Genomic DNA, 15,668 nt, shown 5'->3' with positions numbered 1-15,668 from the left:
ATATTTAAAAGGGAGTTAATACAAGATGACGTGCTAAATTAGGATATTAGGGATAAAACACTACATAATTTCAAAGAAGGATAGTCATTGTTTCTTTAACACAGATGTATTTCTTTTTTCCACTCATTTGTCCGGGGAGAGGCAATTTAAGATTACCACCGGTGTGCAAGCTCACGAAAAAGAAGCGAGATGTTTAGTGAACTCAGTGAAATTCAGAAAGATCAGAACAGGCTGTCGCAGGGCAGGATGACAGACAGGAGCTCAGTGCGCATCAGAAAGCAAAAGAGAACTTTGTAGATTTTGTTAAAAAGCCTAGACTACCTCTTGTGTTTGAAAGTCAGAATGGATATATCTTCTACAACATTGTGGAGGGTGGATTGGGAAGGTGTGAAGAGAGGGTGGTATTAGGGAGGAGGGCAAGATAAAGGTAAACGGGTTATCTATGGCAACAGTTAATATGGCAATAATATGGACTCACAGAAGGACAGGGAAGTGGGATCAGCAGATCTTTAGGACTTACTGGATGACAGTGGCAATAATATGGATTAGAAACTTTAGTGACCAAGAAGAAGCAAGATAAATATTACATTTCCACTAAAGAAGGTGGCTATCACACCATATTCTTAGGATATGGTACTAAGCTGGGGGGCTGCACTCAAATAAAAAGTCCCACTTTTAAAAGTCCCTAGGTCAGTTAAAAAAAAAACCTGCAAGAAATCCCTACTCTCTAGGTTCACTCTTGACATGGTAGATCAGCAAGGCTACAATGGACAGATTTATCAGAGGTCAGTGAGTAGAAGGGATATACTTGGGAATCAGAAAAGCCATTTTTGGGAAAGCCAGGCATTGAGCTGGATTTAGAGGGATAGGAATATAAGATTCTGGGGGTATTCCTGGACAGGAGTGAAGAATTCAAATTAAAGTAGATAAGGTGAATGAGAGTTTCAGGTCGATAATGAATCAGCAAGATGTGCTCTGAGGACAGACTGAGAATGGCATGACTGCTGAATCCAGTTCATGTTCCAAAGAGTGGGAGATAAAGTTGAAGAGACAGTGGAGGTCACTTTAAAGAAAGACCCTGCAGGCAGCTGGGAGCAATGAGGACCTTTTATGCAAAGGAACTGACAACATGACTTTAAATAAGATAGGCCAGTGGTGGTGTACAGAAAAATTCATCTAGGGACATGGTCTCGTTTCTTCTGCTAAACACACTTCATACTGCATTCTCCAATGCCAAAACTGTATTTCAAGTCATCAGAACTTAAAACTAACCAAGAGGGATAGGCCCCTGGCATAGAAGTGAAGATGTTAGTTGGAACACATGCAATCCATATCAGAGTACTAGCTGGGGTTCAAGTTTTGATTCTCCTCCCAATTACAGCTTCCTATTACTGCATAACTTAGGAGGCATTAGGTGATGGCTCAAGGGCTTGGGTTCTGTCCACCTGCATGGAATTGCAGATTCCGGGTTTCAGCCTGATCTACCCTTGGGTACTGTAAGCAAATATTTGGGGAATGATCAACAAAGAGAAGTTCTCTTTCTTTATCCCTCTGTCTTGTCATCTTCAAACTAAATTAAAAAAAAATTTTTTCTAAATTACAACAACTAAGGACCCAATGTTTTCCTTGAGGGTTTTCAACCTACCAGGATAAGCAAAGAGATCAATTAGGATGTCCTATATCTGCCCAATCTGAGAAGCTTTGGGTAGTGGGAGTGGAGAAGAGACCTAGGAGCCAGAGATGCCGTCTGGGAATAACCATAGGCTTTTCCTTTATTGGGCTGTTCACCAGCTGCTTGCTGCCCAGTCTGTCTGTCTCTATTCATTCCCCTCATTTTACTTCCTATCCTCTTCCCTGTAGCCAAGGGCATTTAATGAGCAGTGCCAAATACAGTAACCTATCATTTAAGCATCTTGTCTTTCGGCAAAGTCATGGGTGTTTGCACTCAGTGGCTTGACATTCTTTCCACGCAGCCATTTCTATCTTTGAGCAATCCATGCACACGTGCATGTGTGAATGACCACTTACATCCCACAAAGAATTAACTGATGTTCAAACAATCAATCTGGTGCATTTTTATTAAATATCATAGGTTAAGTGAAAAAGTAAAGGAGATACTACAAAATAGCCTGCCAGATAGGCATATGGATGGAATCTGTATTATTTGACATCCTCTCAATGTAACTTAATAGAAAATGACTAGATGGCTTACTATTTGTTGGTTGCTTCACAGACTTTTGGGATAAGTTGAATAAAACACTATTCCAGGACTTACAGACAGGTAATGAAAAACATACCTGACTAGATGATAGATACCTCCACTTCATTCTCTTCAGTGCTTAATTTAGGCCTTGCTAAGATCATTTCTTACCTATATTACCTTTCTGTTTTTGCATCTCCCCTTCCCCCAATTCCATTCCATTCATAGCACTTGAGCAAATCTCTTATAAGGAAGCCACATTACATCATGTCTCTCTTTTCCTTTCTTACTCAGTTAAATTCTAAGTTCTTAACCTTAATCTGTATGGTCTCATACGACTGGACTTTGATGTTATCTAATAATGAATCTCCTTACTTGTCTCATTCCACTCATATTTTGCATATTTACTAGAATATTCAAAACATATTCCCACCTTGGTTCTTTTCTTTATTCTCTTCGTCTTGATTCTTTCCCTTACATTGGCACAATTTCCTGTAACAATTTTCTATAGATCTCTGCCCCAAGGTGGCCTTATCACTGAGTCTTCACTGACTACCTGGTAATAACCCTAGCCTTCATTAGCCTACTTTAGGTGACAACATTTATTCAATAGTTGCATTTAGAGGCACAGACATTTATCTGCTTACTATTTGCCTCCCGCAGTAATACTCAAAGATCCAGAGAAGAGAGTCTGCTGGACTTGCTCTTGTATTCCCAGCACTAAGAATGTTGACTGCCATGTGATCAATGCTCAATACTTCTTGACTAGATTAGATGAATGAGAGTTATGCATGAGAATTTAGTGGAACAATGGCAGCATGATGGACTTATGAATGAAAGATATCCATTGTAAAGCTAGAGAGAAGGGAGCTTGGCGAGGGGGACAGGAAATCCCAGTGCTTACTAAACTGTGTAATAAAACAAAATATTAAAGAAAGATTTTAGTTCAACAAAGATGAGGGTGCATTGTACACCCCAGGAAGGAAGAGTTCCAGGGAAACATTTCTTAAACAACTAATGTTTGGGTTGAGTTTTCAATTTTTTATTGTTTTCATTCACTCAATGAATTCTTAATGTAGTTTCTCTAGGTGTTGGGCACTGTTCTAGGACCAGAAAGGATATGAAAAACAATAAGTAAGCCAACACACAAGTAAAGAACTAATACTGCCATATACTGTGTAAAGAGCTAGATGAGTCCTTAGGGGAGGTTCTCTAGGAATGAACATTTGAGTGGTAGCCATCAGAACACAGCAGGTGAAGATGAAGGAGTGAGTATTCTTGGCAGAATGGCTGGGCAAAGGTCTAAAGTTAGGAAAGGCTTGGAGTGTTCAGGCAACCCCAAGGCAGGGAAGCTGGGCAAAGCTGATCACAATGTGTGATCAGATATAGAGACCCTTAATAATGAATAGGATTGAGGAAGTGAGGCAGAAGAGTCAGACAGAAAGCCTGCTAAGTACACAACATGGTAAAAACAGGCATGCAGGCATGAAATAGGTCAATAGTTTCGAGCAACTAAAGAAAACTCATTCCTACTGTGCTCCATATACAAGCAAAGAAGGAATCTGGAAACTGTGTGGGTATATTGGCTTTTTATGGAGCTTTTGGCACCATATTTTGTTGGATTTGAAGAAAGAATTCTCTCTAGAAAACCTATCATCAGGGAGAACAGCTATAATTAATCTACCATAAAAGACTGCCATAAAAAGCACATTCTTAGACAACTCGGATCTTATGCTTTTGAGTTTCTGTTAAGGTACAGCTGGGAGACAACTGCAACCTTGGATAAGTTACTTCATGTTTTTATACAACCTTGGATGTGTAGACTGCTATCACTTCCTGTTGGAACAGGTAAAGTCACTCATGGTGGAGAGCTGGGGCTCAGTTATACATCTTCTGGGCCCAGTGCTATTTCCTTCGCATCCCAGCATCTTCGCCTTACTTATTCACCTTTCTAGAATGGCCCTTGCCATTGATTTCAACTAGAGTTTTTGTCCTTTGGCTACGTCTTACTTCCCTGTGCCTCCTCTCATTCAAAAGCTATCCCATTCTCTGTTTTCCTCAGCTATTTCTTGTCAATACCACACTTCATGAAGGCTGCTGTGTGGTTCAACAGCATCATTCCATTATAGATTAAAATGATGCAAAACAATACACGCAAAATGGGATTAGTGCATCCAGACAAATGACTTCTACTGTAATTGAGTCACCAGAAAGTGTTCAAATGTAAGGGAATGTTGACAGATTGGAAGCTCTATAAAAATTGGTATCCTGTTTTCAGTAAAAGCAGATTCTACAGAGTAGTTAGTACAGAATTCATGACAAGGAATTTAATTTAGGCCCTCAATTTATCAAATAGATGGTGACTTAAGAGCAGCTATTCAATCGGTGTGTCCTAATGGCCTGCTGCTGACTGACGTTACACAGTGAGATGGAAGGCATTTAGAAGCAATTACTTTATACACCGCATTAGAAGGCATCATGAGGTATACCAAGATAAAACACTTATCCAGTAGGAAACAAAAGTAGAGCAAAGATTTCTTCACAACCAATGTATTATCTGTAGTCTTGCACTGAAAACTCCTGTTTCATATTCATCATTTGATAGTGTAAATGTGTAGTTGAGACAGGACCCCCAAGCATCTAACTTATCTATTGTAAATAGTTAAAAAAAATCTGAATAAATCATAACTGTTGCAAGAACTGTCTTTTTTTTTTCAGTCCTTGGACTTCTAAGGCACACCCAATTTATACAAGCACCTTTGCACCAGTGGCAAAATCAACACTGAATTAAAAACTCAGAGTTGTTCAGGAACGTCAGTAGTAACAAATGCAGTTACTGTCCCTTGAAAAGTCGATAGTATTTTTTTAAATAAATCACCAAGCCTTGAAACAAGTAAAAGGATTTTATATGAATAAACTAGAAGGCAAGATAGATGGCAAGGAATGGAAAGCCAGTGAAGGGAAACGCTTAAAAAAGCCGGTCATGATTTGTAGGTGAAAAAGCATTTCTTTGGTACTAGCTTAAACACAGGTGTTCAGCATCATTTACTTTTTGGATAATAATGAGGCCTGTCAAGAAAAGAACTAAAAATGGTTCAAAGAAAAATATGAACCAATACTAGGTGGAAACCAAGAACATTAAAGTTCAGACATCAAAACTGACTCAATATTGTATTTCCATTTCCTAGAATTCTTCTTACCAATGCTCAGAGGAATAAAAAAATTTCAGATATTAACACTTGTCTTCTTCAAAGACAAGTTATGACAAGAAACATTGATTCAGCTGACATAATTAAAAGCGAGACTAGCATTGACATTACCTGAAATTCCAATCCGTAGTTTTCTCTGCAGAATTCTCTCAGTTTAGGATATACATTTTCTCTTAGTGCTTGTCTTTCTGCTCCTGTGTCTGCAAGTAGAAAAACAAATACACAGAAATTGAGTATGTCTACACACATTTTTTTCTTCCCCCAAAAGAAAATAATATAATCAAGTTGGAGTGCTGCCCTGTGCCATGATGCAATATCTGACTGTTGGGATAATTTCAGAGATTCATCTATCAGGAATGCCTGCTGAGAGGAGGGAACCCCAGTGGTAAGTTGTGCTATATGTGATTTTACAGTTGCCTCTTGTCCATATAGGCCATTGCACTGAGCTCTAAAACAGCCACAGCCATGCTGCCTTTGGAAGAAACAGAAGGAACCACTGTGGGTTTATCAGGTGTTCTGGACCCATAGAAGTTTCAAAACACACACACACACACACACACACACACACACGTTATTTGCTGATTTATAAAAAAAGCAGACTGCATTATTGTTGCCTCAAATATATGGAAATAAGTCACCCTGTACAAAATTAAGTACAGCATCTATGCAATCAGCATAATAATAAGATATAAACTGTGAGAGCAAATATTAACAAGTAACAGATTCTACACACTGTGGATTCAATGAACTGGCTGGTGGTTTAAAATTGCACCATTTCCCCCTCCAGGGTTGGGGAGATGGGAATTGTTTCACATGTGCTGTGACATACACAAGTTCTGAAATAAAGTGTTTTTATTATCTCCTGTCATTAAAAATACATAAAGAAATAGAGAACCCAAAGCTACAGGAATCACAGAACCCACGTGTATTTAATATTTTATGTTTTACAGGAGAGAAGATTTCAAAGGCACCTGTGCATCAATAATGACACTGTAAGGAAGACTCCAACAGCGAAAAAGAGGCCGTTCATGCCTAACTTAGCTCAGCATAACACGGAAAACATGATTTCCAAAAATTAGGTTAATGTGTAATCTCATGAAAAGCAGCATTTGCTAAATGTGCTCCAATCTCAGCCATAACTATGAAACATTTGCACACCACATTTATAACAAAGATACCAATTTTAGAAGAATTTCCTTGTTATTTTCAAGCACATCTGTCCATGGAAAGTCAGCCATATGCTGTGTTGACCTACTCTATTTTCCTACTGTTCTCAAGCCTATTTTGAGCAGCACAGAACCAATTATGAGAGTCTGAAATGCAGCTGCAGGCTGGCACAGTGACAGGAACAAGCATTTAAAGGAAATCAGAGCCAGAGAAATACAAGATCTTCTAAATTGCCCTGGGATCCAAATGTTGACGGTCCTTTCCTACCCAAGACCCAATGTGGGCCTGAGCCCAGTAGGAAAGCCTCAGCCCAAATGGGCAGAGCCAAAGATGTGATGACATGGCAGGAGGAACCTACTAAGCTTTTGCATAAGGAATTTTAATCTTGGAATATGGTCCCTTATCCCTTTCCTCATTTTAAAAGCCACAAATGCTATCTTTATGGGAAAGCAGATAATCATTGACCAATTCTTCTAAAAGGCCTTAGTAGAGTTCAAAAACCCACACAACAAAAATCCATTTTTTTTTTACAAATAAACATGCTATTCCATGTGGATTTTAGGAATATATTAGAAATTAGCGTTAGGAATTATGAAAGTAGCAACCTAAGGATTATAGGAGGATAAAAGAAACAAAATTTCGGTTTCCTTAAAAATGTTATTTTATTTCTTAGCTACCTTCTGAGATCTGAAGTGCGGCAGTAAGAAGGCATAGAGATACAGTACCCAGCTGTGCACCTTTGCTAATGCTCAGTACAATCCAGCTGTGTACTATGTTGCATGCAGTTTTTAGTCATTTCTGCTGACAACTCTACAGGTGAAGTGATTACTCCGTTCCTTGGGCAGAAGAAACAGGAAGGTACAGGGCTCAGGAAAAACCCTGTGTCATTTGGTCACTACATCGGAGAACGGAGATTCGGTCCAGGCAGCTGTGCCCCATAGTCTGTTTAAACATGACAGTAAGTAACCGGGAAAAGAACAAAGGTTTTAAAAGGACTCCTGCAATAAATGATGAGTGAGGTAAGGGAAGTAGAAGTGAAATAAAAATGTCTGAGGATACTTGGTGGATTCTTCTTTCTGTAATTTAACTTTTAACAACCAACCCAACAGTAAGTTCTCTTGCTCTACCTCTAAACAAATCCTGAAATAATCTACTTCGCTCACTCTGTTCCTAGAAAAAATATTCATCAACTGTTTGTATTTTCATCTCCATCTTTCCAGACCGTCTCCTTCAGACTGTTCATCAGAGTCCTTCAACAGCTCTTGGTGGACTCCACACTCCGCCTTCCACATGCTTTCTCCACATGCTCCCTGTTCATGTCACTTTAGCAACATTGGTCGCCTTCTGTTTCTTGAATTCTACTATCACTCATGAACCTTTGCTTTGGCTGAAGCTTCCTCTGGGATTGCCCAGTCTTGTGATCATTTAATGACATCTATTGCTATTCCAGGATCAGCATTAATGCTGCTTCCCTAGAGTCCTCTGTCTATAGAAGCCACTGACCTATCTTGTCCTATCTCATTTTTAATGCCTTGCACACTATTCATCAACCATTGCCTTTAAAATTTATTTACTCTCTATCTCCCAATAGAAATGTGAACTCAGAGGCACACAGATCCTTCTTTTGTCTCATTCACTGCTGCATCCCCAGTGATTACAATCATGCTCGGTGAATGGCTGAATGAACGAAAAATCCCACACAGGCGCCCCCAACGAGCAGGAGCTGACAGCAATGCTGCTCTGTAGTTTCCTTTTGAAACAGCATGTTTTTCTGCATCTGCATTATAATGTGTCCTTGGACAGATACAAAAGAAAGAATCTGTACAATTTGGGGGAATGAACAATGGGTTTAGAGAGTTGGTGTCATGAAGGAAGTCAATAAATGAAATCTTTCTTTTCTGATTTCTGGCAGAATATGAACACACTTATAGTAGGTTATTTTAAATCTCTGTAAATAAATGAAGAAGGCATCTGGAGATATCTGATATGCACACTGTGCCCCTTACTTATATAACAAAAAATTACTCATGCTTCCTTGTTTGTGTATTAATTTATGATGATTGGCTCTGGAAATTGAAAAGTAATTAAGATAGCATGGATTAATTATTATGGATGGCAGATAAAGCGGCATAATTAAATTAAGAAGCCTGATTCATACCAATAGCAAACTTGGGTGGTTTGTAATAGAAAACATTTGAATGTCACAGAAAAAAATTAGCTTATAGAATCTCACACATTAAAAAGGTACTGAAAAAATGTAGATCAACGTGCATCTTTACTTTTAACACAGTGTTACATCCATTTGTATCTGTGTAGTTCTTTAATGCTTTAAAAAAATGAATTAACACTTTGGCAGAACTATTCAATTTTAAGGAGTCACTTGCTAAATGAGTTCTTGGTGATTTCAGGGGCAAGGTTTCTAGGTAGACCTGTTACTCACAGGAAGTACATTCATTGAGGAAGAATTATTAATTAATACCATTATCCTGGAAACATCTCAATTTTACCTCCTGAAAGGTTTAAAATACAGCAACATTTTAGGCCAAACTACAAATGAAAGGGTGAAAGAAGCATGCTAGATCTGAGAGCTTTACAGCTCCTACTGCTCCCAGTTTAAGGCAAGGATGTTCACGCTTCCTATTTCAGCTGTCTGGCCATTTATCTGTTTGAATCCCCTCTCTTTACTCACTCCAGTAGCCGAGCTATATTGTTTGCTATATAGGTTGGTTTCTGACTTGTCAATTCCTCAATATTACTTCCTTTCCTCACCAGGGTTCTCTGATAAGCCTTGTGTACTCAAACAGCTACATTCATTCTTCCTTTTTTAATTTATTTCTAAAATTTTATTCATCTGAAAGATTTACAGGGAGACACTGCTCCTTCACTCCCCAGATGGCCATAACAAGAAGGGCTGGGCCTGGTCATTGAGTCCAGGAACTACATCCGGGTCTCCTACATGCGCGGCAGGGGCTCACAAACGTGGGCCACCGTCTGCTGTCTTTCTCAGGCTCTTATCAGGGAGCTGAACTGGAAGTGAAACAGCTGGGACTTGCACAGGTGCCCACATGGCAGGCAGTATCTTTACTCATTATGCCATAATGCTGGCACTGTGTTCTTCCTTATTTTAATATCAGTAAATCTATCTCCAATTTTATGTTCTAAACGTCTTTCAAATTTGCCTGCTATACTTTTCAGAAACAAAATTGTGGCAATTTTTTTTCTATTTTTAAAATTTACTTCTTTTATTATTATTATTAGTATTATCATTTTATAATACAGTTCCATAGGCCCTGGGATTTCCATAACCCTCTGCCCCCTCACTGAGTTCCCCTATATTATTACCATAGTATAGTACTTCATGACCAGTCACATGACCATCATTGCAGGCATGGACAATGGCAGAGAGTCCAGCATCCTTTTGTTAAGATATAGTAAACAGTTTCAGTGGGAGTCCATCTTTGTCTGGAAGTAGAGATGCATATTCCATTGTATTCTCACAACTGGATATGATAGTTTCCATTCCACAGTTACTATACATTGCCTTAAATGAAAAGCCACAATACAAAATCAACAACAGGAAGAAAAATAGAAATTTACAATGCCATGAAGTTAAATAACATGCTAGTAGATATGATAGTCTCCATTTCAGTTACTGTATATCCCTTTAAAAGAAAAGCCACAAAACAAAATCAACAACAGGAAGAAAAAAAATTAAGAACACCAAGAGAGTTAAATAACATGCTACTAAATGACTAATGTGTAGCTGAAGAGTGAAAAAGAAAATCAAGAACCTTCTTGAAGAAAATGATGTTACTGTATGATCTATGAGTCATTAAAGAATATGAGAAAAAGTTTTGAAGAAATGAAAATAAAAATTAAAAAAATCAAAATCCCTAAGATACACTTTCCATTGATCTTTGTTGCTGAGATGTGTCTCCTGTAGGCAACAGATAGATTTTTTTTTTCTTTTAAATTCGCTCCTCTAAACTATGTTTGATTGATGCATTTAAGCCAATTACATTCAGGGTTAATATGAATGGGTGGTAATTTGGTCATGTTATTTTAGCAATGGGTTGTTCATTGATTTAGTCTTCCGTTGTCATTTTACTGGGATTTTCTTTACATTTGCCTTTGGTTTTGGTGGGTGCTATTCCTCCTTGTTAAGAGAACATATTGAAGTATCATTTGTAGGGCAGGTCGGATGAGGCATATTTTAACTTTTCTTTACTGTGGAAGAATTTTACTTCATTTTTCAAAATCAAAGGAAAGTTTTGCTGACAATTTTTTCCTTAGAATATGGAATATGTCTCTCCATTCTCCTCTGGCCTGTAAAGTTTCTTGTGAGAGGTCAGCTGTTAGTCTGATTGCCATTTCTCTGTGGGTCAATTGATTTTTTTCATGTGCACATTTAAGGATCTTTTTATTATGTTTGACTGAAGAGAGCTTGATTATCATATGTGGTGGTGAAGATCACTTTTGGTCAATCCTGTTGGGAGTTCTGTGCCCCTCTTTTATTCTGTTTCCCAATCGTTTCTTCAGATTAGGGAAGTTTTCCTTAATTATTTTATTAAATAGATTATAAACCCAGATTCTCTTTATGCATCTTCTGGAACTCTAATAACTCTTTTTTATTATTAATTACATTGTATTATATGACACAGTTTTATAGGTACTGGAATTCTCCCCACCCTTCCCATCAACCTCCCTCCATGGTGGATTCCTCCACCTTGTTGTGTAACCACAGTTTAAGTTCAGTTGAGATTCTTTCATTGCAAGCATATACCAAGCATAGAGTCCAGCATCTTGTTGTCCAGATAAGTTCAACGGCTTGTTGGGGAGACCTTCTCTGGTCTGAAGGTAGAGCCGGCAGAGTATCATCCCGATCAATTAAAAGCCCCAACATAACATCAGCAATTTGACCTTTTAGTATTAGCTCTTAATTTTTAAATACTTTTGTTTAGCTTGACCCAGCTCTGCTTCAAGTTTTTTAATTGTTTCCCCATTGTGACAAGAAATATCTTCCAATTCTGAGATTCTTTCTTCTGCTTCATTCTATTATTGAGACTTGCCACTGAATTTTTAATTTGCTTTATAGCCTTCTTCATTTCCAATAGTTTGGCTTGATTTTGTTTCAGTGTTGCTATTTCCTGTGTGACATAGTCCTTAAATTCTTCAAGTTTCTGTATGTGCTTTTTGTTGCTGATAAGAAGCTTTATAATAAGTTTTCTGAATTTGGTATTCCCAATTTCCTTGACTATGAGATTGGCAAAGGCTTTTTTCCTTTGCAGAGGAGTCTTCAATAATATTCACGTGCCTTTGTCTCTTTTGCTCTTGGTCATTATACTTCTGGTTAGCAGATTCTTCTCCTTTGGGCAGGTTTCGAAGCTGTGTCACCCATAGGCCTACAATTCAGTTTTACTTATTGCGGTTGGTACCTGGTTCTTTGCAGTCGCTTGTGCCACTCCCTCCAGTGAGTCAGGTCTAGACTCATGTGTTAGACTTCCTCCATGGTCTCTGTAGCTCCAATCTCAAGTTCATCATTCTCCAACCCCTGTGGAAGTGGCTGCACAGTTGTCTGTACAATCTTTCCTCCACTTCTGGTTGGAGCAGGTCCCAGGATTAGGGATATATCAGGGGTCCTATACAGCTAGGTTGTTGGTAGTGATCTTGCTAGGACCTGTTGCCCATTCGGTCTGAGGGCCACATAGATTTATTTTGACCCATACAATGCAAAATCAGTATTCTTTTCGATGTGGGAGCAGTGTAATATACTGAGCTGAGTGAGTTCGCTCCCAGCTCAGTACATGTGCAGCTCACTGTTGCCTGTTCAGTCTCAAAGTCTTTGTCGCACTGTACAAAATGGTGCCTGATGTGCCAATGGGGAATTCTGGATCTGCTGGCCATTAGGTCTGGGGGTTACCTGGACCTTTCTTTGGTAGAACCTGAAGGATGCTCGATCAATGCAATGCACTGAGCCAGAAATGACTTTGTCCCAGCTTACTGCTTGCAGGCTTGTGTCAGAGACTTTGCCTTCCTACACAAAATGGCTTCCGATGCAGCGCTGGTGGGGGTCTAGGCTGTGAGATTGATCCTGTTCCTGCACAGCCTGTTTGGGATCTGCTGCTCTGCCTCTGCTCCTAGTCAAATCAAACAAATCAGCAGGATAGTGAATTCTTTGCCAGTGTTGACCTGTTGAGCTCCCAGTGAGCTCCCATTCCCACCTAGTTGCTGGTGGAGTTCCAGCCACTGGTGGAGCTCAGATCACTGTTCATTGACTACCATTTGGTATCTGGTTACTGCAACACCACACCATTGCCTGTGCTGATTTCCTGTGTCTGAAAATCTCCATGTGCCCTTCTCTCGTCCGCCTGTCCTTTCCTATTTTCTGGACTGTGCCCTCTCTGCTTCATTCTCTGTTTAAATGTGTCCTTATCTATTTGCCATCTTGATTCTCCAGGAGGAGATTTTTGACTGATTTCTTTCTGTTGACTCACTATTCAAATGCCCAATGGGTAGCACCGAGCTAAGGCAGGAGCGTGGAACTCAATCTTGGTCTCTCATTGTGGGTAGTAGGGACCTAACCATTTGAACAATTGTCTATTGCCACTAGGGATGTACATTAGCAGAGAGCTGGAGCTTGAACCCATGTGCTTTAACATGAGACTGCGCCAAGCAGCATGTTTATCGCTGCAGTCAATGCCTGCTACACATTACAGTCAACATCTTGAAACCAAAGGTAATGGGAAAATATTGATTGAAAGATAAAAAAGAACAATTGCATACAGGGGAATAAGAATATATTTTATGGTTGATTCATTTGCAGAGATAGTGGTCTGAAGGCAATGAAATAATATCATCAGGATACTTTTAAAAATCCCATTAACAATTCTGTATCTAACAAAATCATCCATTTAAAATGAAGCAAAACTGTGAACACATATACGCCTAAGTTAGATCTGTAATAGGTATATAGAATGAACTCACTTATTCGTAGTGTATGACTAATCTGCAGTTTATAATTCTTATAATTTATTTTAAAATAGGTTTCTTTGTAGGGATCACTGGCACTTATATAGCATATTTGTTAATAGTGACATAATGAGTCCTAGCAAATCAACTTATAATATTAAATACACACACACACACACACACACACACACACACACACTCACACACCACTCATTCAACAAAGAAGAAACCAGCATACCATTTGTGAGAGCCAAATGAAACAAACAAAATAGATCAGTTGAATCAGATGTACACAGAATCAAAACTATGGAACTATCTGGAATACTAAACAAGTACTTAATTTATTTCAGAGAATAAAAGTAGGCATTGGATAGGAAATAAAAAGAACACATCATGAAAAAGCATTTTGAGATAGAAACTAAAACAGCCTTCAGAAATGAGATGAATTAAAATCCAGTGAAATGCTTAAAGAGCTAAAAAAAAAATAAGTCAATAGCAAGGCAGATCTGAATAAATGATTCAGAATTCATCACAGCCAGACAAAGCAAGGAGACTGGGAGATGAATATTTGGTATGTGGAGAAAGATGAATACCCATCTTTTCAGTCCAAGAATAGATGTGAAACATTAGACAGAGAAAATATTTGAAGACATAATGGCTAAGCATTTTCCAAATTTGCTGAAATTTACTAGTCCTCAGTTTCAGGAAAGCCTACCAATCGCAAGCAGCATAAACAATTCACTGTATTTATATAAACTTGATTTCCTCATGAAAGTAAGGAACAGTATAAAAGGTCTTCAGAATAGTCAGAGAAAGAAAGGCAGGTTATGTTTAACGTGCAATCATTATATTTTCAAATGACATCACGCAAGCAATGGAAGTCCAAAGACTGTGGGATATTATCTTTACTTTGCTGAGAGAAAAACCAACTCTCAGGCTAGAACTAATAATCAAACAAGCTATTGCTCAAGGAAAAGATCAAAAGAGGGCAGCTTTAGAAAATCAAGCAGTGAATTTACTGTTATCTTCTTTCCAATGCTTTTGAGATGCAAGAAGTCTTAGTGTGAATCAAAGCGGTGAACATTTTTCCTAAACCTGAATGAACAATTTCTGTATAAAACAATAATGTCTAATTTGTGGAGTTAAAAATATAGAACCAAAATCATAAAATAAAATTAGTATGCTAATCAAGAACTGAGAATGAAAACTTCTTAAGTTCTTTCTGGTTTCAAGAGAATAATGAGATTTTTATTGTCTTTATTCCCTGTTCAGCCTTCTTGTTAAAATTTCTAGGATAGCCGTAAAATTAAAAATTAGTGTTATAAGCACACATCTGTTGAAACAAGCAACTCCTCATGCTATAGGATAACAAATCAGGACTTTCAGAATAGTTTGTTAGCAAAATAATTAATAGTAAATGAACTTATTGTAAATTGGTGACTTCAGGGTTTTTAATTTCATAGTAATTTTGAGAAGGAAGAAGTCCCTTCAAATTAGCACAATATATATAATTTTCCTCCACCCTTTATATTAAATGTTATGAAAGGACATCCAGTAGAATCAACTTGCTAACATAATATATAATTTGAATTTCACACTCCACTGGTTATTATTTCACTCACTGAAGTTCTCAGTAAGGCTCTGTCATGCTAAAAGATGACTGTTAATATGTTGGTTTCAAAATATAAGTCATGCAAGGCACAGTCTTTTCCTCCACACTCAGTATTATTGGGGTAAGATATCAATTGGCAAACAGCAATATTCTCAGTAAACCCTAGTGAGGCATGAGACCCAGATCCAGGCAAATGTGAACGGCCTGAGGCAGAACAACTGTGACAAACAGGAAGACAGCATGACTACTCAATGTGGAAGTGAAGTACAAACAAGATTTTCCCAGGCAGAAAGGAGTAACTATTTTCTAGAAGAGGTCACAGCAAGAATAAACGAGAAAGGCTTAAAAATTACATGCTGTGCCACAGGTAGACCTCACCCACACGTGGAACCTCATACACTGATCTTATACAGAGTGGAATAAGGGTTATCGCATAGTGGAGGGCAAGAACTGTGGAGAGGTTGCTTAATAAATGCTTAGAGTTAAGAATAAGAAATTCTGATGTTCCACA

The 15,668-nt window shown here is 38.3% G+C and overlaps 1 protein-coding gene across 1 annotated transcript in view; it reads right to left on the bottom strand.

Annotated features, from left to right (window-relative positions):
• NWD2 (NACHT and WD repeat domain containing 2) overlaps positions 1-15,668 on the bottom strand; it is a 123,099-nt gene that overhangs the window by 74,401 nt on the left and 33,030 nt on the right. Inside the window, exon 2 of the mRNA XM_040966172.1 lies at positions 5,521-5,609. Within this exon, the coding sequence (XP_040822106.1) occupies positions 5,521-5,609 (89 nt within the window). The remainder of the gene's footprint in view (positions 1-5,520; positions 5,610-15,668) is intronic.

This window comes from Ochotona curzoniae, unplaced genomic scaffold, assembly GCF_017591425.1.
Source record: "Ochotona curzoniae isolate NIBS_2020 unplaced genomic scaffold, NIBS_Ocur_1.0 scaffold_4505, whole genome shotgun sequence".
NCBI classification, from domain to species: Eukaryota; Metazoa; Chordata; class Mammalia; order Lagomorpha; family Ochotonidae; genus Ochotona; species Ochotona curzoniae.
This window is presented reverse-complemented; position numbering and strand designations above follow the sequence as displayed.